General features: G+C 41.3%; 2 protein-coding genes across 9 annotated transcripts in view; one reads left to right on the top strand and one right to left on the bottom strand.

The window, feature by feature from the left end:
- Nucleotides 1–255: 255 nt before the first annotated feature.
- Nucleotides 256–7,206, bottom strand: HIGD1A (HIG1 hypoxia inducible domain family member 1A). 2 transcript variants are annotated; one of them, XM_019946950.3, is made up of 4 exons: nucleotides 7,068–7,206; nucleotides 2,719–2,833; nucleotides 1,945–2,079; nucleotides 256–1,260 (listed from the first exon to the last, which is right to left on the bottom strand). In XM_019946950.3, exons 2-4 carry the CDS (start codon nucleotides 2,813–2,815, stop codon nucleotides 1,211–1,213), a joined length of 282 nt encoding a protein of 93 aa, XP_019802509.2. In that variant the 5' UTR covers nucleotides 2,816–2,833; nucleotides 7,068–7,206; the 3' UTR covers nucleotides 256–1,210. The 2 variants fall into 2 exon arrangements, with proteins under 2 accessions (XP_019802509.2, XP_033720549.1); XM_033864658.2 differs by lacking the exon at nucleotides 7,068–7,206 and having other exon boundaries at nucleotides 2,719–4,821.
- ACKR2 (atypical chemokine receptor 2) overlaps nucleotides 7,083–27,892 on the top strand; it is a 51,645-nt gene continuing 30,835 nt past the window's right edge. For 5 of the 7 annotated variants that reach the window (XM_033864656.2, XM_073787857.1, XM_073787856.1 and 2 more), the window contains exons 1-2: nucleotides 7,322–7,396; nucleotides 11,334–11,623. In XM_033864656.2, the coding sequence (XP_033720547.1) occupies nucleotides 11,569–11,623 (55 nt within the window). In that variant the 5' untranslated portion in view covers nucleotides 7,322–7,396; nucleotides 11,334–11,568. Of the gene's footprint in view, nucleotides 7,220–7,321; nucleotides 7,536–11,333; nucleotides 11,624–27,892 lie in introns of those variants that run through there. The other 2 variants (XM_033864657.2, XM_033864655.2) reach the window with 2 other exon arrangements.

Genomic DNA, 27,892 nt, shown 5'->3' with positions numbered 1-27,892 from the left:
TGAGGATTATAGCTCCTACTTCTTAGGGTTGTTAGGAAACTTAAATGACATTTTACATGAAAAGTGCTTAGAGCAGTGTGTGGCACGCAGTAAATGCTCAATAAACGTTAGCTATTATTCCTGTTCGTTAAATAGTCTTTAACTATGGCTCCTACAAAAGGCATAAAATGTTCTCCCTCTTTTCTTGGAACTACTTGTGCTACTTTGAAGAATGATAGTTTTTTCCAAATTGAAATAAATACAAGACATTTGATGTGTTCACTTACTTTAATAACATTACATTTACCATGTTATCACCATGGAAGGTAAATTCACGTTAGACAAGAGAATTTCACAAGTAAAACAAAGCATTCTGTAGTATACCAAAGTTTGTATAATGTCTGACCAAACCAGCTTGCTCATAAATCTCTTCCATTACAGGCGATTTATTTAGTTTAACATTTATGATTCTTTCAGAGGAAATAAACAGACTGCACACATTTAAAAAGTATTTTTCATTTACCTTTGCATTAGCACTTAAAATACACACTTCTATTTCAAAATGCCATTTAAAAATTATTCTAATATAACAGCAGCAAACTATAGTTCTGCAATTACAAAACAGCTAAACGGGGATCTACAGTTAAGTTATTCTCATGTTTACAACTATGATTCTGAAACAGATACTACTTCAAAGCAGCTGTTACCAGCTCTTTAGGTTTGGTTTAAAAACACACACATAGTTGCTGGGAGGTTTATAATGTTGTATTCCGTGCACTGTTCTGAAAGGGTTCTTCAAGAGCCAGCCAGACCTTAAAAACAGTACTCAGTCCACAAGGCAGTCAGAAAGAGTTAAATTAACTGGGGTAAATAGGATTCCTACATTACATCAAAAGCATATGATATTCTGCAGCAACTGGGAGCATTTTCAGGTTTGGCATGTTGTCCTCTTTACAACTAATTTTATCAGAAGAGTTTAAGAAGGTGGACACTGTACCAATATCGAGTGCATTTAAAAGTGACATGTTTTTGTGCTCATCTGACTCCCCTGAATGACTTAGCTAGTGAACTAGTCACCAGGCAAATCAAGCCTGCAAGAAAGGAAGCCAATATTCAAATTACAAAGTTATTGTCTGACCCACAGAATTTATTTTCAACATAAACATATAACCTCAATATGAGATGTCTAACTAAAGCAAGCACCACCGAGACCAAGACAGCATCTCCTCTTCTAAGGTTTAGGTTTTGCCCAGAATTCTTGATACATGGAATAGCCCATACCTAAAGAAAAAGAATGCTAGTTAAGCATTTAAATATTTTCTTCAGTGTTAAAAAGTTAAAAACAGTTCATAAAATAGCTAAAAGTAGCACCCTTGCTAGCATACAATATTTACAAGGGGAACCAGGCACCAGGCTGCTTACATTCTTGCTTTCTTAAACAATTCAAATTTCTAAAATTCTTTTTACACAAGTTCCCAAGTATCTCAAGGCCAGTGTGACTAGCTCAGACTGTTAAAATATCAATATTTATCTGGCAACCTTAAAAGGAGTTACTCTTGCTATATAATACCAGATAAAGTCAATTAATTATAAAGCCTATAAAAGCATGTAATATCTTTTCCACCTTCAAAAACTCAATAAAACAGCAATCATGTCTCTCCCAGATGATGGATCTTATTACCAACCCTATTTGCATATCTAGACTCTTCAAAGAAATTATAAACTCAGTGATGGGCAGTACTATCTTTTCTTTCTTTCTTTAAAACCTTAGTAAGATTATATCATAGACAGTAAAACTATGTCACTACTTGAACTATTTCTATTAATTCAGTTTTTATGTGAAAATGAATGTAAGTGATATTTGCAAACTGCTTCAAAGTCAGCTAAAAGTATCTACCTTGTTTTATTTACAAAGAAATCCATTAATGGGGAGCCACAAATTTGAAATGTCCTGTAGGAACCTACCAAGAGTCATTGCTCCCACAACAAAGCCTTGGGCTGCCACGCGCATGTGGATCAGGTGAACAGACATTTTAGTATTGCCCCTGCTCTTCAGTTTATATAATCCATATGCAACGATTGCTGCAAAACCTGCCATTCCTGTAAAACAGACAGTCACAAGTATGTCAGATGCATGCGGGCAGGGAATCAAGATGATTTTGTCATCAATCAACGTTCTATTTTTTTTTATAAGGATGCTTTAGGAGACCATTAACCAGCTAACATACAAATTGAATTTTTAATTTTCCCCCCTCAGAACTAAAAATCCACAACTGGAAGCAAACAGTAGCAGATCCAGAAAGTTAAGATCATCTTTAAAATGTGGGCTTGTGAAGCCAGTAAATAAATTCCTTTAAGAGTGCCAGGGGAACTCTTCTCTGTCTTACTTCCATCCCCAAAGGCAAGCAGTTAATATAGTAGAGACTGTAATGAACCACAACTGTGAGTATAACAACTCTTAGTCTTGTGAGTCCTTCCAGCAAATCATTGAGACTGATGGTAGTCTTGAGGTCCCAACACATTCACTGAAATAAGTCACTAAAACAAGAAGTCTGACTACACAGAGAAGAATTTTTATAATAAGAGCTACATCATACCAATCTAAGCATATTTCAAGATATGAAAAAATATTCAAAAATAAATGCTTTCAGGAAATTCTTGATGAACCAAACAAGTTTACCACACTTCTACTGTGTTAAAGCTTACAATAGCTTATTAGACCATCAAACTCAAACTTACCAATGGGGACAAATGGTGCCTCTCTAGCTTTTCGGATAAGTTTAGATCCCTGACCTTCATCATATGAAGAAAGAGAAACATCTGTGTCACTTGACATGGTGATTGAAGAATCTTCCTGAAATAGAATTTCCATGAGGTTCTGCAGTTAAAAGCATACTTCTTTTATAAGACTATTCCTTTAAGTGGTACCAAAAAAGGCAAGATACTGGCCTGATTATATGAACTAGAGGGCAGAAAAAAAGATTCATTTCTATCACAAAGGCACCAAGGCTCCATTCTCCTTTTTTGGTCAGTTTTTTTACACAGGACGCTAGTAGGCATTTCATCACAATAAAGTAATAACAAATTCAATTTCACCTTAGTCACAGTAACTATGTACATACTTCCTTCTGACTGAGCTGAACAGACTATAAACTTTACCCATAGATAAAAAAGGGAGTCAAACATAGTATATAACTGCACAAGACTCTGATTGACGTCAATTACAATAAACTCAAAAGTGAACTGCCATTACCCATACAGTCTTACCTTAGCTTCTGGGTTTTTCATGTGCATAACACTCCCTTCAGTAATAACAGCTCTCATTCAACACTCTGCTATTCAAGGGGTTTAGTAGTAGTCAAGGTCCTCAAAGAAAATCCAACTCTAGAGGGGAGGCTTAGTGCTTAGTTTGAAAAGTGAGATTGTCCCTCCAAGCCCCCATCCTCATTGGGAAGAGTCCAATTCTGTCATCTGACAGAGAAGAAAACCTTAATCCCAATGAGTTGTACAGTATCACACAGCTAGATAGAAGAAATTAGGACTAGACTTTCTCTTCTTTTTTGTGCTCCATTACCTGCTAATTGAATAAACCCTTACTTTCTCTGAGCTTTTATTATATACAAGGTTCAACAAGCTCAAGGTTCAGGATGCTCACTATATATTTGAAGAGATAGAATGTAAACACTGAAATAATGTTTCACAAATTAGATTCTTTAAAATAGACATGCCAGAGTGTGATCACTTTGCCAGCAGAGACAATGAGAATTTAGAGTGTGATGTCTTTTGGATAAAAAAGTTTGGGAAGTTTCAGAGAAATATTTGAGATTGGCTTTCAAGATACTACATAAATGGTGACTTCCCTGGCGGTCCAGTGGTTAAGTCTCTACACTTCCACTGCAGGGGGCATGAGTTCAATCCCCCGCCAGGGAACTAAGATCCTCTACGCTGTGCAGTAAACAAAACAAAACAAAACAAACCATCAACAAGATACTATATAAATGTATTAGATGGTAAGATTAAATACTGTATTTATTTTAGGCCAGTATGTTTATTAGTTTCCTTCATAACCAATCTAAACTTCCCAAAGGCAATAGTTTCAAAAACTTTTCTGTTTTTATCACAAATCCTCCTTCAACCTCCCTCACCAACCCCACATTCTAATCACATTAAACTTCTTATAGATGCTCTCTAAACCTCCAAGCCTTTGCACAAGCTACTTCCTCTGCCTAAAACGTTTCTTCCCTTTTCATTTCCTTCAGGTACTCTTTCTGGGCTAAGACCTCCCATTTTTCGGTTTCTTGCCTTAACTGACCTGCTCTGGAAAGTCTTCTCTGACTCTCCCAGTTTATGATAAGTGCTTTGGTTACGCAGTCCCATAGGACCCGATGCTTTCTCTATAATAACTCTTTCTTATAAATGCAAGTTTAACTGTTTTTCTCACTAGATTCCTTGAAGTCAGGAGGTTACACCTGTCCTGCTTGTGTCTATACCATAGCCTGGCATGATGCTTATTACATAAAGTAGACCACAAAATGTTTGTTGAATAAATTGTAAAGTAATATTTTCAACAATTAAAATTATTCTCAGGTAATTAGGAAAATTTAGTGAAAACTAACAATTATACACATTTGTAGAGTCAGTAATAAAAATGTCAAGCTGTATGTACATAAGTGCTTATTTTTCTTTTAATTCTTATATTGTATCTATGAAAGAACACATGATAACCTGAGTAGGTCTTGGAGCCTTGCAACCACAAGAGACAAAACCATTATATACCACAATCTACTTTTAAAAACTAACACCTTCTTTTACATATATAAAAGCATGTTTTCTTCCTCTGCCTTAATTATTCCTAAACTAAGAAGTCATTTGGGAATTGTCTTTAAAAGCAAGAAAGTTGGTAGTTTTTCCTTTAATCTCTCACATCTGGATAACTTTAACTGTCCAACAGGTCAATGGTGCAAAAGTTCCCTTCTCTTTCCTTTCAGGAGGGAGGCGGATCACCTTTCAGCAGTTTGTATGAACAGGACATTAGATCTGGCTTTCAGAAAGTAGTCCCTGGGGAAAGAATCAGGGTGTGAGGGAACCATGTGGTCATTATGTCTCAAGTGACTAATGATAATCTGTCTCTGATCCAGAACACCTTGTGTGCACATTTCAGGATAAAATAAAGGGGAATATTAGAAGTCCAGTATATCACAAAGTTATTTGTTACTCTGTGGTTCAAATTATATATCTAGCATAATATATATCTGTAACACTCCCTGAGTAAAAGATTTTGATAATTCTCTTCCTAATGACCACCTAGAAGTTTCCCAAGTATTCATGATTTATAGCCACCTAAATACAAAATGGTTCACTTTTAAAATATCAGGGTAAGTACAGATCATATAACTTGAGAGTAAAAACCCAGATTATTAATCCATGCCAATAGGCTTATTTTACAGAAGCAAAAAAAAAAAAAAAAAAAAGGTTATGAGGGGAAAATGAACTGCTCAACAACAGGAATACATCTCTGGCAGGGTAGGATTAGAACCCAGCTCTCCTGATACACAGTTGTGGGTTCTTTTGATTGACAATATATTGCCAAATCATCTGTCTTATAATGCTGGTATGTATTTAATCTGAAAAACATTTAAAATCCACTCCTTAACAGGAGCCCACATCTCTTTCTTTGAATTGTAAAAAATGTCAGTCATGCCTAAAATTAAATGGAACCTTCTTTCCCAGTGACTTAATTCATCTAACGATTTCAAGTGTGATTTGAAGATTTTTTTTTTTCCCTAGCGCCACTTCTGAATTTTCCTTTATTATAATTTTCTCATCCACCTGCAGCAGCTGACCCAGATCTCTGTCGGAAAGTTGAACAGGTACAAAAAGAGGCACCTATAACCAGATACTCAAAGCCAGTTTGGAAAACACGAAGTAGTCTGTAAACTTGGTAAGATACTACTGAAGACCTTTCCAAATGCATGGAAACCTAGAAGAGGCATAAGGGAACTGGAGCTGCCCAGCATCACGTGATGTAAAAGACTTAAGGATCTTCACAGCCCGTCATTTTGGTCACTGGAACTACTATCTAACAACCATGGTTTCAAATTTTGATTTTGCATCCGTTACCTGTCAGCCTGTTTAAAATAGCTGCAAGGCGCCACCCCGGAAGATTCTGATTCAGATGGTCTGGGGCAGGGCCCAAGGAATCTGTATCTTAAGAAGACCCCTTCAAGAGATTCTGGTGCACAGGGAAGCAAGAGAACCCCTGGTATACAGAACTCAAATACGATTATCATGCTGGGGCCTGGTACCGCTTCAATCCATCATAACTTTTCATCCAGACCGGTCTGGGTACTTCCGAAAGCAGAGATTCCTTCCATAGGGATTACCCCGAAGAAGGAAATAACTGCTTCCCGCACAGGTAGAACAAAAGAGGCGAATAAACCTGCCGAATCATTTCGGCTGCTCCCAATACTAATCCCCTGCTATGTTTTGTAATTTCTAATCTGGCAGGTTTACTTTTTCGGGAGAAATGTAAATTACGGCAGAGATGCTTGATACATGCCCGGGTCCTTCTTAACCTTCCTAGGGCCGAAGAAGGTCGCCAAACGTGGAACGGAATAGCGGCCCGGGGAGAAGATGAAGCCGATGGCAGGAAGGTCGTTTGGTTTTACGCCCTCCTCTCAACCCTTCAACTTTCCTCCTCTCTCTCTTCTTGTGACCTTGTCAGGACTCTATGGCCTGAGCGCCCGCCCTCTCAATCCCTCCTCACCCACCCCGCTCTACGAGTTCCCCGAAGTCGGCCCCAGCCCCGTCCCTCCCCAGCTCCATCCGCGAGGCTTCGCTCCTCAAGCCTTTGCTGCATCCCCTCATAGGCTCCGTACGCCCTCACCAGCCTCCCCTGCACCGCGAGGTGGGGCCTGAGCCCCGCCAACCAGACTTCGCCCCCTTCAGCCCAGGCATCGCCCCCACTCCCAGTCCTGCGATCCCCAACCCTCCCAAGGTGCTCTCAGCCTGGCCCAGCGCGGCCTCACTTCTTCCCATCCCACTGCCCGGCGTCCCCCGCTCCCAAAACCCCGGCATGCATCACTTACAACTGCACGACGTCGCAGGTTCCTACCGGCTCCTACCAGCTGCTGACCCACCTCGCGCACCAGCAGTCTGCCCGGCTTTTCCCGGTTTCGCCCACAGCCGGCCTCAGCCAATCAGAAGCCAGTGGCTGGTACGCCAGTGTCGGTGCCGGCGGGTGAGTGCGGGCCTGTACGCGGTGGGTCGGGCGGCCCGGAGCGAGCTCCGGATTGGCTGGGGCGACGTGCGTGGGCGGTGACTCCGCGTACCCGGCTGTCACGTAGCGATCGCGTCAGAGGTGAGAGGTCGGCGACCGGGGTTCCGCTGAGGACGCTGGAGGACTCTTGGCCCGGCGGTACTTGAGATTACTCTCGCCCTTTTCCTCTTGGGACGCGGCGGCGGCAGCGAGCACCGCGAAGGCGGTGTCCCGAGCGCCGGCCGGGCGGGGCCGCGGATCAGGGGGTTCAACCGCGGCAGGTCCTTGGGGTGCTGCGGTGAGGAGGGAGCATGTTCCTGCCTTCGGGGGCGCCGGCGGCGGTGGGGCGCTGGAGCCGCTCCCAAGCCCTGGCGATAAATTAAAAACCCTTTACTTTGGTCATGTGGAGTACTTTCAGCTGCTTGAGGCACGGCACGTATTTTGTCTGGTTCATGCAGGCATCTCCTTGAACACAGTCTTTGAGCTCAGTAGGGCCTCAATAATGTTAAAAAAAAAAGTGACAGGGGCTTCCCTGGTGGCACAGCGGTTAAGAATCCGCTTGCCAGTGCAGGGGACACGGGTTTGAGCCCTGGTCCGGGAAGATCCCACATGCCTCAGAGCAACTAAGCCCGTGCGCCATAACTGCTGAGCCTGTGCTCTGGAGCCCGCGAGCCACAACTACTGAGCCCGTTCTCCTAGAATCCGTGCTCCACAAGAGAAGCCACCGCAATGAGAAGCCCGCGCACCGCAACGAAGACCCAACGCAGCCAAAAATAAAATAAATAAACAAAATAAATGAATTTATTAAAAAAAAAAGAAGTGACAACTGATGCAGTAGCTGGAGGGCTTAAAAGATAAGTAGGGGGCAATTCCTTGGCGGTTCAGTGGTTAGGACTCCACGCTTCCATTTCAGGGGGCACGGGTCGATCCCTGGTCGAGGAGCTAAGATCCTGCATGCCTGCATGCCGGGCAGTGCAACCAAAAAAATTTTTGGAAAAAAAAGGAAGTAGGAAGATCAGGAACTCATTTAGGGTAATTAAAGCGATAAAAGAGCTTGACAGATTTGAATATGAAAGTCATGCATAAGTAAAGCAAGGGCTTCCCTGGTGGCGCAGTGGTTAAGAATCCTCCTGCCAATGCAGGGGATATGGGTTTGAGCCCTGGTCTGGGAAGATCCCACATGCCACAGAGCAACTAAGCCCGTGCGTCACACGTACTGAGCCCGCGTGCCACAGCTGTTGAAGCCCACGCGCCTAGAGCCTGTGCTCCAAAACAAAGAGAAGCCATCTCAATGAGAAGCCGAGGCACCACAAGGAAGAGTAGCCCCCGCTCGCCACAGCTAGAGAAAGCCCGCGCACAGCAACGAAGATCCAACGCAGCCAAAAATTAATTAATTAATTAATTAATTAAATTAAAAAAAAAGTAAAGTAGAAGTCAAGTCCTTTGATTCTGGAAAAACAAAGGCTAACTGCAGCAGTGACCACAGCATGTTCGTTCCTGAAGAGGATTTATATGAATCAAAATAATGTTCGCTAATTTGCTAATTTCCAGAGAATGAGATTTGGGGTCAGGCAGACCAGTGCTGGTCCCAACTTAGCCACATACTAGCCATGACCTTGGGCTTCACTTTCTTCCTTTGTAAAGTGGGGAATAAAAGTAGTGGTGGTTAATGGGGAAATAAATGTAGAGTGTTAACTATTAGTTTAAAAATTCTTATGCCATGCATTGTGCAGAAAGATGCAGACCCTGCCGTATTTGTTTAAGAAATGATATATGTAGAAACAAAAATCTTGGTAAATGGTGATGATGCCTATCTGTATCAGATGGTGCAGAAGTTTTTTTTAAAGATTGTTCGCTACTTTATTCAGTATCATGTTAAAAGAAAACAACAGTGACAGCTGATTAAACTATTAAAATTTTCATAATAATTTTTCATAAGACATTGGTGACAAATGAACAACATATATTATTCCATTCTTCTTACTTTGTGTTATTTCAAAGTATAATATTGATGCAAAAGACTTTAAAAAATTATTTGGGTTCTCATGTATTAAATTAATCCACCTGTAATTTATAGGAAGGCAGCACAAGAAGTCTCTGACAGCTTTGCTAATTTCCCCTCTTTAGGGAGCCTCTGTAACTTCTCATGCTCCAGGTAGCTGTCCGCACATGATCATATGCACTATAAGAGAAATGGGCTTCTAAACTCAGATTTGGGCTAAGGCTCAGCTTAAAGCTACACTATCTGTTTTTTGACATCCTTAAAAAAAATACTGTGTGATCTTTGTGGAATTTTGTCTAAAACAAATATTAAAACTTTTGAGAAAATTGGTAATATCTATGACTATTTTCAAACTACAGTTGAGAGTCACAGTCAGCAAATACTGGACATGTATATTGTGCCCTGTACAGGACTCAGAAATTAGACTCAGTTCCTTCCCTGAAATAATTTATCATCTGATTAGGTCAAAGGAACAGGTATAGAAAATTATCAAAAACAGTCTGTGATAAGTGCTTTGAATGGAAATCCAGGCAGATATCATAGTGAGTGAGCAGTTTCAAAGAAGGCTTCTTGGGACAGGGGCTTGAATGAGTGGGCTTTGAAGGATGACTAGCATGTAAATAAGTTGAAAGAATATTCCAGAAAAAGGAAACAGTGGGCAGAGGAATAGAGGTAGACTATGGGATTGTAGCTCTGGCATGGAGGACAGTGAGTGGGGAAAAGGCAAAAATCTGTGACTGAAGCAGAGTCAGAGAATAATGGAAAGTAGGCCTAAGCTTACTGGGGAGGACCTTAAACGCTAATCAAAGAACTTGGACAATATTATATTAGGTGGCCCTTGAAGGTTTTGGAGCAGGATGTTTCAAGAGCTGAGTGAATTTGAGGTACTTGGTAGTGAAGTTGAATGCATTAGAAAAGGACTATTAGCATTTCTCTGCCAGAAAACAAGACTATTCAGTATGTAGCTTATTATATTCTTTATATTGAAGCCATATCCTGGGTCTTAAGGATAGGGAAGGCTGCTACATGCTGTAGTGTCACCCCTCTACCACCTTGACAAGGCCTGCTGCTTTAAAGTGGCAATAGTCCATACAGTCCAGTCTCCAGGGAGAATTGACTAGGGTCAGGGCTATCATAAAATTTCAGACTCCATAGCACGTCCGTAACTGAACATAATTATCTCTCTCTTCTCCTTCCCCCTGCTCTGGACACCCCTTCCTCCTAATCCTGTACTTTCTCTTTAAATTCCCTGACTTGGTTGGTAGAACTGCTTTCCATCCCACTAACTGAACATGAAACCTGGGTAAATCCTTGATGCTACTCCTACTTTTGTGCACATGTAGCCAGTGACATGTGGGCAGATAACTGAATGACAAGGGGCAAGCCTTCTGAAGATTGGTGGCAGAGGTGAGACTGTGCCTTCCCTCTCGTAGTACTGTGCTCTGACCAAACTGGCCCAGCGATGTTCAGAGGATCATTTATACAGGAAAGCACTTAAACAGATTAAATAAGGAAATACATTTGCATCATTTTACCATTGATGCAAGACTGTTTTCACTGATAATATTTTCCAACAAAAAACTGCGGTTGTCACTAAAAAATGGATCTTGGATTCACTGAAGCTCCTCAGAATTCCTTTTTGTTCTTCCTGTTAGTTATTTGGTTGGGGGGGTGGGCACGGAACTTCTCTAACTGAGCTGAAGCCCTCCTGCCTCATTCCCTTGCTTTGGAGATAATTGGATTTGGAATTAACAACACAACCATCTCGTCTTAAAAATTTATGTAATTTTATGTATACCTGAAACTAACACGACATTGTAAATCAACTATACTCCAATAAAAATTAAAAAAAGAAAAAGGTAATGCAAATCATACAATGACAAAAAAATTTATATAATTTTATATCCTATATAATTTATTAAATGTGCCTTTTAGTAGAGAATGAGTAAGCAGAATTGGGTAAATCCTTGATGGTCTTGGTCTTTTAGTTTTATGTAGTTTATATACTGATTTTAAAAATTAGAAAATTTGTAATCTTATATAAGCTATATAACTGAAAAGATTGACTTATTTTTATAATCTGTATTTGTACAGGTAATTTGACTAGATTGCGCAAAGAAAGAATCGATCACTGGAAGCAAAAGCTTTCTGTTCACCACAGGTGAACGGCTCTTTCCACCAGAAAGGATAAACACGATTTTCCACCTGGGCTCCGCAGCTGGCTCCTGGTACTTGGTATGATGGAGAGTACCGTGGTTATGCATGAACGTTGGGTTACAAGCACCCTGGCATCAGAACCTCTGTTAAACATTTTCGCCCACAGCACCTGATGGTGTGCTGCACATGGAAAATACTTGTTGACTCAAGACTATCTCTCTGCAGAGGTGAGTACCTGAGTTCAGGGACTCTAGCTGCATTTCAGCTACTGGGGCTGCAGTAGCTGGGCAGGGACTGTGGGCTCCTGTGGCTTCTTAATTCTCGTGATCACCCACCATTGACAGTCTCCCTTTCAGAACCCTCCTCTCCTCTCCCCCACTGCCTTGGATACTGATGGCCTCTCTGCTTCCCCCCACCCTGTCTCTCCCAACAATGATTTAGGGCTATTTTTACAGCCTGCTAATTCTCTGAGAATGAGGTGCCTCTTATGGAAGGCACTGCCATACTCAATGGCACTGCAAATAGGTTTCTGTTGACATCTCCAAGCCCTCCACGTCATTTTGCTGTGACACTGATTGTGAGGCACCATCTGTTTGTCTTGATGGCTTAATGAATTGAGAGCTCATAAACGTAGCTGACATCTAAATGAGATCCATATCTCAGTAAGGACAGGATAATCGTCTCCTTTGCCAGAGATGGATGGACAATTACTTCTATAACTCTGAGAGAAAAATGGATTATGCAGACAGACACTTCACCCAAATTGGTGGCCCTGAATTACCGTCCCTGTGCTGATGCTTTTGCTCGGGGACAGGAACCCGCCTATCCTGTTTCTGGAAAACCCGGAAAAGGAAGATTATGTGCCTGACCCAAGTTCACTTAGTGAATCAGCAGACAAGTGCTAGCCATCAAAGTCCTTCTGCTACTTTGTTTTATGAGAGTCAGAAGAGTTTCTAGAATGATGAGTATTAAAATAACTGTAGAAAAAGTGACCTCATAACCTTGGCCTGTCGCCTAGTACAGTATGTCTGATTGGAGGGAAATGACAGGCCATGAGATGGCTAAGCATTAAGTGCCCCGCACAGATCATGATTTCTCCTGAAATTGGGAGAGTTGTTGCTTAAGGGCAGTTCGCTCTTTCCTTTAGCTGGGGTCTGGAATCCTTGTGATCCCTGAGCTATAGTGAGAGAGTGTCCCTGGCCTCCCTCTCACCTGCAAGTATCTTACATCAGAAACAAGCAGCACCACATGCAGCTACCCAAACAGCCTGCTGTACAACACCAGCACACGCTCAGCGCCTCCCATTCTCTGGGCACACTGCTACGTACTTAATGTACTCAAGTGATCGTTAAAACAGCTCCATCGAGTAAATATTATTATCCCCATTTTACACATGAGGAAACTGAGGTTCAGCATGATTAAGTAACTTGCTTATGTTTCCATGGAAGCAGAGGCAGGATTTGAATCCAGTCCTGTTTAGCTCATACTCTTTCTGGAAGGTTCCATTGCCTCTGTGCTTTCTTTTCCTTGCCTGTGCCTGGTCTTTCTCTTACCTTCCATTTCCCCTGTTAGAATCCTTATCAATCACAACTTTTGTTTTGAAATATGCGTGTGTGTGTGTGTGTGTGTGTGTGTGTGTGTGTGTATGTGTATGTAGGTATATCTATATACCTGTATGTATATATATATATGTATGTATATATTCACAAACACATGCACTTTCATATCTGTATATCTATATTTATAGATATTACAGATATTTATAAATAGAGATAAATAAATAAAATGAGGAAAGGTGTACCCCTCAAATGTGTTTTTTTAAAGGGGAATGTAATTTATTTATTTTTAAAATTAATTTATTTATTTTATTTATTTAATTTTGGCTGTGTTGGGTCTTCGTTGCTGCGCTCGGGCTTTCTCTAGTTGCGGTGAGCGGGGGCTACTCTTTGTTGCGGTGCGCGGGCTTCTCATTGCAGTGGCTTCTTGTTGCGGAGCACGGGCTCTAGGCGCGCGGGCTTCAGTAGTTGAGGCACATGGGCTCAGTATTTGTGGCTCATGGGCTCTGGAGCGCAGGCTCAGTGGTTGTGGTGCAAGGGCTTAGTTGCTCTGTGGCATGTGGGATTTTCCCAGACCAGGGATCGAACTTGTGTCCCCTGCATTGGCAGGTGGATTCTTAACTACTGCACCACCAGTGAAGTCCCCCCTCAAATGTTAATGCTGGTTTTATCTGAGTATAGAATAATAATTTGTGATTTTCATTTTTTTCTCTGTGTTTTTCTTTTCTGTATTTATCAAACCAAATTTATTGTGATCAGAAAACACTTTTTAAAATCTTTTATATCCTTTCAACTTCATATGCTACTACCTTTGTAAATAAAATCTTTCCTGATCTTCAAGCTGATGCTGCCCCTTTTTCTGTTTCTTTCTTTTTTTTTTTTGCCCACGCCGTGCGGCTTGCAAGATCTTTGTTCCCCAACCAAGGATTGAGCCTGGGCCACAGCAGTGAAAGTGCCAAGTCCTAATCACTGGACCACCAGGGAATTCCCTGATGCTACCCATTTTTCTTTTGAAACACACTCCCTTTCCCTAGCACTTTATATTTTGTTGAGTCATTTTTAGCATTTTGCTTTGTATTCTGTGTAACCTTAGTTTCTCGGGGCCCCACTCAGATATGAAGAGTCAGGGAAGCACACCTAATAATAGAAATGGTAACAGAAGAGTTATTACTCCAATCTGCTCCCAGCAAGAAAGCTAGGATCTTCCTGCTATATCCACTATATGCCAGTCTTACATCTCTTTTCATCCCTGTGATCTTAGCTGTGTCTCCACATTGCTGTTCCCATGACATGAGTCAACTGTCATGCTCACTCTGGTGTTTATGCATGATGCTGTCCCATCTCCTATCACTTGGTGCTAAGCTACGCCCCACTATTCTATCAGGCCCCATACAGTTCAGGCTGTGCCTCTGTTCTTTTTCACTTTGTTGAAGTTGAGGAAGGACATCTCTTCCCACCCAGGTTGTACTTTTTCAAGTACAACCCATACAAGTTACCCATTCCCCTTGTTTTCTTTTTTTTTTTTTTTTTTTTTTGCGGTATGCGGGCCTCTCACTGTTGTGGCCTCTCCCGTTGCGGAGCACAGGCTCCGGACGCGCAGGCTCAGCGGCCATGGCTCACGGACCCAGCTGCTGCGCGGCATGTGGGATCTTCCCGGACCGGGGCATAAACCCACGTCCCCTGCATCGGCAGGCGGACTCCCAACCACTGCGCCACCAGGGAAGCCCTCTCCCCTTGTTTTCTTAATCTCTGATAAAACCTGTTGTGTGACAACTCTTATGTTTGAGTTTTTCTGTCTTACAGCACCCCTCCCCTCCCCTCTTGTCTAGAGGAACTTGTACTAAGCTAAGTTAGGGGTCAGAGTAATCTGACCCAATCCTTCCCTGTTCTCAGTCAAGGGCCCCGGACAGAAGGGCCCACAGCTGTGCTTTTGTGCTCCCTCCTCCTGTTCTCTCTCTCTCTCTCTCTCTCTCTCTCTGTCTCTCTCTGTCTCTCTCTGTCTCTCTCTCGGTCTCTCTCTGTCTCTCTCTCTCTCTCTCTCTCATCTGAGAGATCAAGGTGTGATTTCATTCTGTAACTTAATCAAGTGTCTCTGGGGCAGCCTGTTAGCCTTCATCTCACCAGTCATTGTCTTTCCAGGGAGGCCTATCTGGGGCTCCCAGAAATGGAAGCCTGGTGGACTGCTCTGACATACGCAATGCGTGAGTAGACAAGCAGAACCAGCCCTCTTTGGGCTATCAGTCCATTGTATCCTCTTCTAGCCTCTCCATTAACTTCTAAGACACATGGAGAGGAGCTGAGCACCATTCAGGTTTGTACACTCTGAAGCAACTAGCATAGTTACATAGGATGGCAAGAACTCCATTAAACTTTTGCAGAATGAATTACTACAATCCATTGAATCTTGAGCTCTGCTTTTCTTCCTTAACATTATTGCAACAAATGATCAAATAAAAGTCAAAGTTTAGTTCCACTTTGTTCTATGCTAAGTATATCACACTGATTCCGATTCCATCACTTATCTGAGTTTTAAAACATTGAGATGTAATTCACATACCATAAAATTCACCCCTTTAGGGTGTACAATTCAGTGGTTTTTAATATATTCACAAAGTTGTATAACTGTCAGCTTTAATTCCAGACCAGCATTTTTATCATGCCAAATCTGAGTGATGCCCATTAACTATCACGCCCAGTCGCCCTCTGTCTCCCCGCAACCTCCCCCCAACCCCGCCCAGGCAAGCAATCACTAATCTATTTTCTTTGTCTATGGATTTGCCTGTTCTGGATATGTCATAAAAATGGAATCATATGTGGACTTTTGTATCTGGTTTCTTTCACTTAGCACAGTGCTTTCAAGGTTCATCCATGTTGTAGCATGTATAGGTGTTTCGTTCCTTTTTGATGGCTAAATAATATTCCAATGCACGGATATATAAGTGTGTGTGTGTGTGTGTGTGTGTGTGTGTGTGTACACACATATATATGTACACACACACACACCACATTTTGTTTATCCATTCATCAATTGATGGACATTTGGATTGTTTCTACTTTTTGGCTATTATGAATAAAATTATTGGGAACAGTCATGTACATGTTTTTTCTGTGGACATATAAATAATTTCAATTTTCTTGGGTGTATACCTATACCTAGGTGGATCATATGGTAACTTTTATGTTTAACTTTTTTTTTTTGGCCATGGCACTTGGCTGTGGGATCTTAGTTCCCTGACAAGGGATTGAACCCACGCCCTAGGCACTGAAAGCACAGAGTTCTAACCATTGGACAGCCAGGGAATTCCCCCATGTTTAACTTTCTAAGGAACTGGCAAATTGTTTTCCAGAGGAGCAGTACCATTTTACATTCCCAGCAGCAATTAATGAGGGTTTCAATTTCTCCACATCCTCATCCACACATATTATTGTTCATCTTTTTTGATTATAGCTATCCCAGTGGGTGTAAAGAGGTATTTCATTGTGGTTTTGATTTTCATTTCCCTGATGCTAATAATGTTTAGTATGTTTTTATGTGCTCATTGGCCGTTTGATGTTTCTTTGGAAAAGTGTCTATCCAGTTATTGCATGCTTTTATCATATCATAGGGTGTTGAAGATTGTCAAATGCTTTTTTCTGCATCTACTGAGATGATCATGTGGTTTTTGTCTTTTATTCTAGTAATATGGTATATTACATTGGTTGATTTTAATATGTTGGGCCAACCTTGCATTCGTGGAAAAAATTCCAACTTATCATGGTGTGTAGTGTATGTTGTTAGATTTGGTTTGCTGGTATTTTGTTGAATTGTGTGTGTGTGTGTGTGTGAGACTATATCCACAAGGGATATTGGTCTGCAGTTTTCTTTTCTTGTAATGTCTGTTGGATTTTGGTATCAGAGTAATAATGGTTCATAGAATGAGTTGGGAAGTGTTCCTTCTTCTGTTTTTTGATAGATTTTGAAAGGATTGGTGGTAGTTCTTTAAATGTTTGTTAGAAGTCTCCAGTGAAGCCATCGGATCATGGGCTTTTCTTTGTGGGAAGTTTTTTGATTACTAATTCAATCCTTTATTATATGTCTATTCAGATTTTTTGTTTCCTTCTAAGACAGTTTTGGTAGTTTTGTATTTTTCTAGAAATTTGTCCATTTCTTCTAAATTATCTAATTTGTTGGCATACAGTTGTTCATAGTATTCCCTTACAATCCTTTTTATTCCTTTCTTAATCCCTCTTTTATTCCTTATTTTAGTGATTTGAGTCTTCTCCCTCTTATTCCTTCTTCCTATTTTTTTTCAGTTTTTTCAATTTTATTGATCTTTTCAAAGAACAACTTAAAAAAATTTTTTTCTCTGTTGTATTTTTGTTCTCTCTTTCATTTATTTCTGCTCTAGTATTTGTTTTGTCTTTCATTACGCTTGCTTTGAGTTTAGTTTGCTCTACTTTTTCTAGGGTCTTAAGGTGGCAGGTTAATTCCTTTATTTGAGGTCTTTTTTCTTTTTTAACATAGGCATTTACAGCTATACATTTCCTTCTAAGCATTGCTTTCACTGTATCCTATAAGTTTTTTGTATTTTGTTTTGGTTTCTTTCATCTCAAAGTATTTTATAGTTTCCCTTGTGATTTCTTCTTTGACTCATTGGTTACTTAGGAGTATGTTGTTTAATTTCCACATAGTTGTGAATCCCCTAAATTTCCTTCTGTTGTTGATTTAATTTAATTCCATTGTGGTCAGAGAACATACTTTGTATGATTTCAGTTCTTTTAAATTTATTGAGACTTGTTTTACGGCCTAACATATGGTCTATCCTGAAGAATGCTCCATGTGCACTTGAGAAGAATGTGTATCCTGCTATCATTGAGTGGAGTGTTCTATCCAAGTTTTTAGGTATTCACTTTCACCTGGTAAAACACTGTTCATCCTTTGAGTCCCAGGTCCAAAGGATTTCATCTGTCAAGTCTTTCTTCATCCATCTCACCAGCAAAAATGTACAATCTCCTCATTTGAACTTCTGTCACCCATAACTATGATATATAGATATGCCAACACCCATAACTGTGATATAGCCTTTCTACACGCTGATGTTATGGGTTTCTTTTGTGCAGGGACCAAGTCTTAACTGTATCTCCATATCCCTGAATATGGAGTATTCATTAGTGACTTTAAAGCATGCCATTAAAAGGATGAGAGAATTTGGGGGTTATTGAATACCTTTTAAATATTGAACCCTAGGCTGTGTACTGTAGAGAGTAGAACAGGAAAAGAAAGGCAGAGCACTCTGCCTCTGGGGAACCTACAGCTTAGTTAAGAAGACAGTATATCTGCATGAGAAACCTTTAACACAGGATCTGACCAAGTGCCAATACAAGGGCTCTAGGAGTTGGGCTTGTCCACTTTGTCTCTGTCTCTCTCTCTGCATGGGAAAGAGACTTACAGAGCTGTGAGGTTGGAACAACCCTCAGGACTCCTGATTCCCAGTTGTCGATCAGTGTGGAATCCTCTGGCAGCTGATCACCCAGCTTCCGCTTGGACAGCCTCACCCACGGGGAGAAGGCCCACTAAGGACTTGATGATGGTTGTTTGCCAATTTTGGGTGGCAAGGGGGAATTGAATTGCTTTTTAGCTACCAAACAACCTTCAATCGTCCCCATAAAAGAAACTATAAGCCTGAAAGAATATGTGTAAAGTCAATAAGGAAGGGAAAGAGCTCTAGTCAGAAGCTTTAATCTCAGTGGGATAGGTCACAGGATACTTAAATTACATTTTGACGTCAGGGAAAGAAAATCAGATCAAGTTCATCCTGAGAAGGGTCACTTCTGATGGAACCAAAATAAATTATTTTCTGAGGCCTATTATTTTCCCAGAGCCCACCTATATATGAATGTTCTGGGAAGGTCTGAGGCTACGAGATTTGGAGAGGTGAATTCATCCCACAGACCAGTTAGATATTTTATTCTGTCTAATTTAGGATTAAAGACCAATGATTTCAGGGGCTAATTAGGGTATTTCTGGAGTCTTCTTGTCAGGAATACAGTGTAGTAAGGAAGGTTTTCAAGCCAGAATATAAACTGTTTTCTCTAGAAACCTCTGAAAATAGAATTATATTAGAAAATAAAATTATATTATGAAGTACCTACAATTTTGGTGGTGCACACTAAATAAAACAGGAGGATGATATAAGGGCTGGCCCATGGTTGTGTGTAATAGTTGACCAAATGAGTAATATCTTTGTTACAGTCTTCATGGTCCCATTTATGACAGCTAGTCAGAACACTGCTGGGCAGAACACTCCTGGGGGAGGGGAACATCAAGCCACCTGATATTGGAGAATTACAGAAGGGACAGAGCCGGTCTGGGGAATAACAGACTTGAGCAGGGTGGAAGAATGGGCAAGCTTTGGGTGGACAGAACGAGAGAAGAGATGAGGGTTGGTGAGAGGGCCACAGAGGTTGGATGTATAAGACATGTTATTTGACCAGTGCAGAGTACCTAGGAGGTTGTAAACCTGGGCTTTGGTAGAGGCAAGGCACAGCAAAATTGCTATCTTCGTGTCCACATAGGTGTGTCAAGAGTCTTACAGCTTTTGAACTAGATTAGCTTACTACGTGCACATAAGTCATCCATGTGACTGTGCTCTAGGCAATAGCACCTATTGAGTTGATGACTAAGGCGTTCTGTCTATGACTTACCAGAAATTCTCTTCCCAAGGAGGTCAGGGGAGAAAACGGGAGTGGTGAGCCAGGAGTAATGGGCAATTCTGGGTGGGCCAGAGTGAGTCACCTTCCCCAATGCTAATACCAGAAGATCAGGCCAAGGGCTTTTGTCTCTGCTGTTTATTCTCTTCACCTTTTCCCCAAATCCTAGCTCTGTCAGCTCTTTCATCCTTTGACTTTTCTGATAGGGCCCTGGAGTTGAAACAGCTCTAACTTTACAGATAAAGGCCCTGAAGCCCAGAGAGGGCTTATTCCTACAAAACGCCAATTTCAGAGTTGGAACTAGAAAGACCTCTTGACTACCAGCCCCTCTGCACTTTGTCCTTTCACCACGTGGCTTTCCTCTTTGAGTCATCTCCCCATTGTGTCAACTGAGAGGCAAAAGGGATACAGAACAGGACATGGCAGAAACTTGAAGTGGTGTCCCTCAACCATAAGGTGCCCCAGGGAACATAAGGAGAGGCAGGAGGAGTCTGGGGCAGAGGCCCATCTACCATGACCCTATTCTCCCTTCGTTTCTTCTGCAATGTAGTCCCTACAAGTGACAACATCTTGCTTTGAAATTTTGTCTGTGACTCGGCCACCCCTGACGATTTGGCATAGTCAACAGGATATAGAGCAACACAGCAGAAGAGCAGAGGTATGATGTAGGATGAAGCAGCAGGTGCCCAGCTCATGAGATCCCTGAATGTCTTACTTTTATGTTCTCCTCCCTTGCCTTCCACTCCTGGTGATGCTGTACCTAAGGTCTGTCCCTGGGCTGGTTTACTTTTCAGAAAGGTTTTGTAGCTTCCGGCAAGCATCATAAGTGAAACCTGTTGGTCTATCTGTTTGACCTGTGTTGTAACCCTCTCCTCTCAGACCCCTCAAAATCAGGTGTACTCTCTTTCCCCTTAGGTTAGATAAGTGTTCTATGGATGCCGCTGTCTGGGTCAGGAAGGAAACTCCAGCATCCCTCCAGTCAGTTACTTTGAAACATTTTGGTCCCTTTTTTGTATAATTTGGAATTGGTTATACCAGACATGGCCCAGAAGTTCCAAGACTGATCCTGGGACCATAATTTCCCCAAATGTTTAAGGCAAAACAAACAAACGCTCATCATTGCCAGACCGAGTCAGAGATCTGTGAGAAAACAAGGAAATTTCCATGCAGTAGAAGTGGCAAAACCTCATTAAGGCTATTGGTGAAATTCTTTTCTGGGAAGTCTTTTATGTACCTGTAAAAAGCCCTTGATAGCAAAAGATCAAGCCCTCCTACCTTTAGAGGTGTCCCAGTTGTCACTTAATGCCTCCTTATTCCAAATCCACCCTTCATTGCTTTGCCTGTGACATTAGAACATTTCTTCCTGTCAGCAGGCTCAGGGTAAAGTCTGTCAGTAGGGGGTGCTGGAGGGCAAATTTCATCTGCATGAGTGGGTGGTTTCTTTATCTTCTGCCACACTCCAGTTGTGGGGCAGTCCTGCTTGCCAGTCAAGGCCCAAATATTGAAAGTATTGTCAAGATGTAATCAATATTAAATTATTAATGAGATATTTACATTCTTTCATTGTGCTAAGTCTTTGAAATCTAGTGTGTGCTTTATACTTGCACCACTTCTCAATTCGGACATTCATGTGCTCAATAGCCACATGTGGCCAGTGGCTACTGTATTGGACAGCACACCTCTAGAACATGGTTTACCCACACATACTTAATGGGAGGGACACTTTCGGAGACAGTTTAAAAAAGAAACTGCATAAAAAATCTTGGAGTTTATTCTGTAGCTTTATTGATCATCTTAATATGGTATTTTAAAACCATTTTCTTGTATTAGAATGAACATACTAGTGACTGTGTGTATTATTTTAGGAATCAAGATTTTCAGTATAAAAGAAAAGGAAGTACAGTCACAGAATCAAGAATTTAAGTAGAAACACAGTTGAGCATTACTGTTGAGTTTGCTACTCAGTCATGTTATTAACTCATTTATTGGTGTCATGAAGAATACAGAAACTGTTCAAAATAGCAGGAGACATTTTCTGAATATGGGAATATTAGTAGCATGAACCTATACGTTCTGCCCTTGAGTCAGAAGAAAACCATGTGAAATACCCAAAATCCAGGACTTCCCTGGCAGTCCAGTGGTTAGGACTCCACGCTCCAACTACAGGGGCCACAGGTTTGATCCCTGGTTGGGGAACTAAGATCCTGCATGCCGCGTGGCGCGGCCAAAAAAACCCCACATATATGTATGTATATATATAAAATATCCAAAATCCAATTGGCTCTAATTTTAAAGATCCTCAAGAGTTACATAGTCCTATGAATATGAAAGAATGCACAGTTCCATCAGGTCTTCAAGTTCAAGGGTCTCTAGAGATATTTATGTAAAGGTATTTACATATCTTAACATATATACATTTATGTATCTTAAGGTTTTGAAACTGAGTCAAAAAATCAACATGGCTAAGAGCTGTGGACTTTTAGGGAGAAAAATGTGTAACATAAAACTTGAACCCAGGGAAGTGGACTAGATGATCACTCCCCTATTTATGTATTTAGGTATATATTTATGTATTAACCTTTTCTTTTATTTATTTATTAATTAATTTTAGGCTGCATTGGATCTTCGTTGCTGTGCACGGGCTTTCTTTAGTTGCGGCACACAGGAGCTACTCTTCATTGTGGTGCGCGGGCTCAGTAGTTGTGGCTTGTAGGCTCTAGAGCGCAGGCTCAGTAGTTGTGACGCAGGGGCTTAGTTGCTCCACGGCATGTGGGATCTTCCCGGACCAGGGCTCAAACCTGTGTCCCCTGCGTTGGCAGGCAGATTCTTAACAACTGCGCCACCAGGGAAGTCCCAACGTTTTCTTTTTTTTCCTAGGGTATTTTAAAGAAAATCCAAGATATGGTATATTATATTTATATTATATTATTTCACCCAATTATTACCACTTTGACATTTTGGAGTCATTAACATAATCATATATAGAGTTTAGTGTTGCCCATGGGTTCTCAATAAGATTCTCAGCCTCCCAGCCCAACAGTCTGCTAGCAGACACTGGTATAGTAACTTCCTTCCTTAGGTGGGTAAACATCTTTTAACCTGGGAAGCTTCAGAATAAAGCATCGAAATATTTAAGGGAAGAGACCCATTAGCATTAATATGTTTTGTGTGTGAAGTAAGTAAGTGGCTTTACATATTTGATGCTTTATATATTGTCACAGTAAGGGTGGGTTTGGTCTGGTAGAACGACAGCTTTGTAACTGGTTTGAAATGTTTGAGCAATACACATTTTTCTAAGGTGAAATCTTACTAAATTATTCTTAATATTGAGACATTTAAGAGACCTTTAGATTCCTAACATTTAAAGTTTAGTGTATTGGATTTATAAGTATGAATTTCTCCCCAGGAAAGCTTTGTTTATTATTTAAAGCAGTTGAAGTACATAAAGGGAAATGCTTGAGATGAAGCAGGCCATTGTGTGAATACATTTATAAGCTCCCTGTTCTGATCTCTAGCCCCTTGTCACTTTCCAATGTAAGAACCACCGAAGAGCCTCTACATGGGGCCCTGATACAGAAAAGGCTGACCACACACTAGCAGGTTCCTATCCTGTGCTACCTATTTATAGTCTCCACCAAGATGGGCAACCTGTGGTCGCAAGTCCGTCCTTCTCCTCCCTGCCTATCAAATGAAGAGCATGATAGAATAAAAAATGCTAGGTTTGACTTGGGTTTTCCAATTTACTGGTTTTTTTCTTATGTACACTGCCTTTCATCTGTCACTGGTATTGGGGGAAAGCACCCAAAAAAGATGATCCAATCGTTAGGAGTTGTCCACTGGATCTGAGTTGTTAGGCTTATTATCTGGGTAGTGTGAGGCGACCCCTAGTGGAAGGCAGATGTTACCACAGTCAGAAGAACTCGAAAAATGCATTCCTGTCTGGGAAAAGATAGACTTGTATCTAAACTCAGACTAATGTTCTCATTTTATGGGACAACTTTTCAAACGTGTATACATTACAAACCACACATCCCTTCCAACTTCCAAAGCTCTGGTGAGCTAGAAGCAAAATTATGGCACTAAGCAAAACTAAATAAAACAGCAACAAGGGGGCTTTACATGGCCTGAAACCCTTCCAAGATCAAGATGAACTCTGACGCTGCAGTTCTTCAATCTACCAGATCTCGGGACTCAAGCCATATCAACATTGTTATCTAGCTGGTTTTCCAGTAGTGTCACTCCAACACTGAGAGCTTTCTTACTTGTCTTTTGCATTCTTTTTGTCAAGTACTCAGTTATGTCGTGGGTTCCTTTGCAGCCCAGGCCACCCTAGAATCCATATAGCACGCATGTTCCAGCAGGATACAGCGTCTGTGAAAAGGAATTTCAATAAAGAACCTAGATGGAAAGAGCCCTATGATGTTCTCTTGGCCATCCCTATGGCTCTGTGAGGCTGTAGACCATCAAGGGTGCAAGGGTGACCAGCCACAACTACATCAAAACTGATAGCAAACAAGGTAAATCTGGATACAATTCATAGAGACCACCAAGGCCCTGGGAAGCTTTAGCCTAGAAAGAAAAGGCGGTTACTTTGTGGCATTCAAGATGCACTGAGTGAAGACCACAAAGTGTGGGACTGTGTGGAGATGCCAGATAAATACCCTCAGGTCCAGTGTGTGAAAGAGAAGACTGCCGGACTAGTACTGTAGGATTCTTAAGTCCTCACCTTGCTTGCCACCATAGTTTACTGCTGCATATCAGGAGGGTCCCTCTTCCCTGCCCCTTTCCATCATAGCTTGTCCTTCAAATGTCTTTTTCAGTGGTGACCCATGACCACCCGGTAGTTGGTACACAACAGACTTTAGCACTGTCTCTAAAGTTCTCTGATCGCTGCTTATTCCACCTTTGGGACTAAATGCTATAAAAATCTTCCTCACCTAAAGGCATGGATCCTCCCTGACATAGCATGTTTGCTGGTTAGCTACTTTGTAATATAGAGAACTACTCACCTAAAGGAACATTTGGTTTTATGTCCTTTTTCTAGTGCTAATCCTTGGAACTGGTTTTTTTTTTTTTTTTTTTAACTTGCAAGGCCCATTGTAAAACCTGTGGGAATTCTAGAACAAGGCCTAATGCAACTAATGCCATTGGGGCTTCACAAACCAAGTTGTCTTTTGCCTCTGTAAAGGAAGAATAAAATAGCTCATGAACTTTAACTGTGGCTCAAGGTAGATAGAAAACAATAACCTCTAAAATTAAAGAAGTATCCCAGGTTCTTCACTCCATAAGAGGAATAATACTTCTATTGGTTCAGGTAGATCGTGGACATTGGTGGACAATTGTTAAAAGTTATTCATTACAAATTATCCTGGGACTTCCCTGGTGGCGCAGTGGTTAAGAATCCGCCTGCCAATGCAGGGGACATGGGTTGGATTCCTGGTCTGGGAAGATCCCACATGCCCCAGAGCAACTAAGCCCGTGCGCCACAACTACTGAGCCTGCATGAGGCAACTATGGAGCCCGTGTGCTGCAACTACTGAAGCCCGCGTGCCTAGAGCCTGTGCTCTGCAATGAGAAGCCACCACAATGAGAAGCCCGTGCACCGCAGCGAAGAGTAGCCCCCGCTTGCCGCAACTAGAGAAAGCCCACACGCAGCAACGAAGACCCAATGCAGCCAAAAACTGAAAAAAAAAAAGGAATTATCCTGATTGCAAGATGAACTTTCTATGTATTTGTTATGCTACTTAGGGTTTGCTTGTCATGTTACATTAAACAAGTCTCCCTCCCAACTCTTAACTTTTTGAAAGGCCAAACAGATGGTTCTCTGAGGAGCAAAGAAACAAAGCCAAGACTGTGAAATTATTTATAGCCTGAAAGGGCATATTTGTAGGCTACCAAATATGTACTATATGTAGATGCTACATCTGTCAAAGGGAGGATACAGGGAGGAAAGCAGCCCCCATCATCCCTAGAACTTCATGCCATTTCTTCTGAAAGCTAAACTCTGGATTAGCAGAAATCCTTAACTTTTGACTCTCTGCACAGAAACTATGGCCCTCCTTATATATCTTCAGTGTTTTGCTGGATATAAACTCTGACCTCTTTCAATATGTCCATTATCAGAACCCCCTTTCAAATAATACCTTCTGAAGTTTTGGTAATATAGGTTCATTAATCACAGGCCTAAATGTAAAACCTGAAATTATAAAATTTCTAGAAGAAAGCATAGGAGGAAATCTTTGTGACCTGAGGGTAAGCAAAGATTTCTTAGATAAGACACGAAAAGCACAACCCGTAAAAGAAAAAAATTGTTTGTACTCCACTGAAATTAAGAACTGCTCTTCAAAAGACACTTACAATAATGAAAACACAAGTCACAAACTAGGAGAAAATATTTGCAAACCATATACCTGATAAAGAACTTATATCCAAGATAAACAGAGAGCCCTCTATACTCAGTAGTAAGAAAACAGCCTTTTTTTTTTTAATGGACAAAAGATTTGAAAAGACACTTCACCAAAGAAGATATATGGATAGTAAGTTGGCATCCGTATATATTCAATGTCATTAGTTCTTAAGGAAATGCAAATAAATACCACAATGAAATACTACTTCACACTTCGTAGAATGACTAAAAGTAAAGACTGACCAATCCAAGTACTTAGGGGATTGTGGAGCAATTAGAACTCACATATTTTGCTGGTGGAGATGCAAAATGGTGCAGCCACCTTGGAAAACGATTTGCCTGGTTCCTTACACCGCTAAACATATACTTACCATACAACCTAGCTGTTTCTTTCCTAGTTTTTACCCAAGAGAATTGAAAACTTATATTCACCCCCAAAACCTGCATATGAATGTTTAAAGCAGCTTTATTTGTAATCACAGAAAACTGGGAACAAACCAAATGTCCCTCAGCTGCAGAGTGGATAGACAAACTGGCATGTTAAATGGAATGGAATTTGGTACAATCACTTTGAAAAACTATTTGGCCAAGACAAACACATTCCCCAGCAATTGCACTCCTAGAGACACACATAAGAAATGAGTAATATTTGCCAAAAGGCTTATACAAGGATGTTCATAGCAGTACTACTTGTAGTAATGGTGTAATAAAGAATCTGATTCTATTTTTTTTTTAGTACCTTATTTTACTTTATTATTTATTTATTTTTTTATGGCTGTGTTGGGTCTTCGTTGCTGTGCGCGGGCTTTCTCTAGTTGCGGCGAGCGGGGGCTACTCTTTCTTGCGGTGCATGGGCTTCTCATTGTGGTGGCTTCTCTTGTTGCAGAGCACGGGCTCTAGGCGAGCGGGCTTCAGTAGTTGTGGCTCACGGACTTCAGTAGTTGTGAATCACGGGCTCTAGAGCGCAGGCTCAGTTAGTTGTGGCACACGGGCTTAGTTGCTCCACGGCATGTGGGATCTTCCTAGACCAGGGCTCGAACCCGTATCCCCTGTCTTGGCAGGCGGATTCTTAACCACTGCACCACCAGGGAAGCCCTCTGATTCTATTTTTGATGTTTGATCATGATAGCCTGCAAGCCCCATCACTCCCCTTTTCCTTTTTTTGCCCCACTCCTGGACATGCCAATAAGAAAACCCGGGTACTTGCTTCCTTGACATGAGTAGGATATTAAGACCACTCAAACTTCAGCCAGTGGGAGAGGGAGTCTTCTCCCCAACCACTGTAAAAACTAGAGCCACTGCCCCTTCTGCTTAAGCCAAGCAGGCTGGTTTGAATGTGGGCCTTGCTCTCCCCAGAAAGCTTTGCTATGTGACCAATCTTTCAAATCCTCTTGTGAGTGTATTGTATCATTAGTCTCCAGGTCCAAACCAGTTTTGGCTGGGTGGAGGCATGGATACCATCCTCCAGGGAGCAACCACAAAGCGAACCCTAAACTGGACTTTCTTCAGATGCTGACTCAACAATAAACAGACAAATAAATTACTGAATATTCACCCAATGGAACCTATAGGGCAATGAGAATAAATGAGCTACAGTGGCATGTACTCTCACAAACATAATGTTGAGCAAAAGAAATCAAACACAAAAGAATATGTGCGATATGAGTATGTTTAAATAAAGTTTAAAAACAGGCAAAACTAATCTATGATATTAAAAGTCAGGATAGTCACCACCATTCCAAGAGTGGTGGGTTACTGGAAAGGAGCACAGAGGGGGCACTTTTCTGCACGTCAGGCTCAATTAGGGTGGTTGGGGGCGGGGGAGGGGGGAGCGTCAGGAAGCA

This window comes from Tursiops truncatus, chromosome 10 (assembly GCF_011762595.2).
Source record: "Tursiops truncatus isolate mTurTru1 chromosome 10, mTurTru1.mat.Y, whole genome shotgun sequence".
NCBI classification, from domain to species: Eukaryota; Metazoa; Chordata; class Mammalia; order Artiodactyla; family Delphinidae; genus Tursiops; species Tursiops truncatus.
The sequence above is the reverse complement of the archived record's forward strand: the minus strand, read 5'-3'. Positions and strand labels throughout refer to the sequence as shown.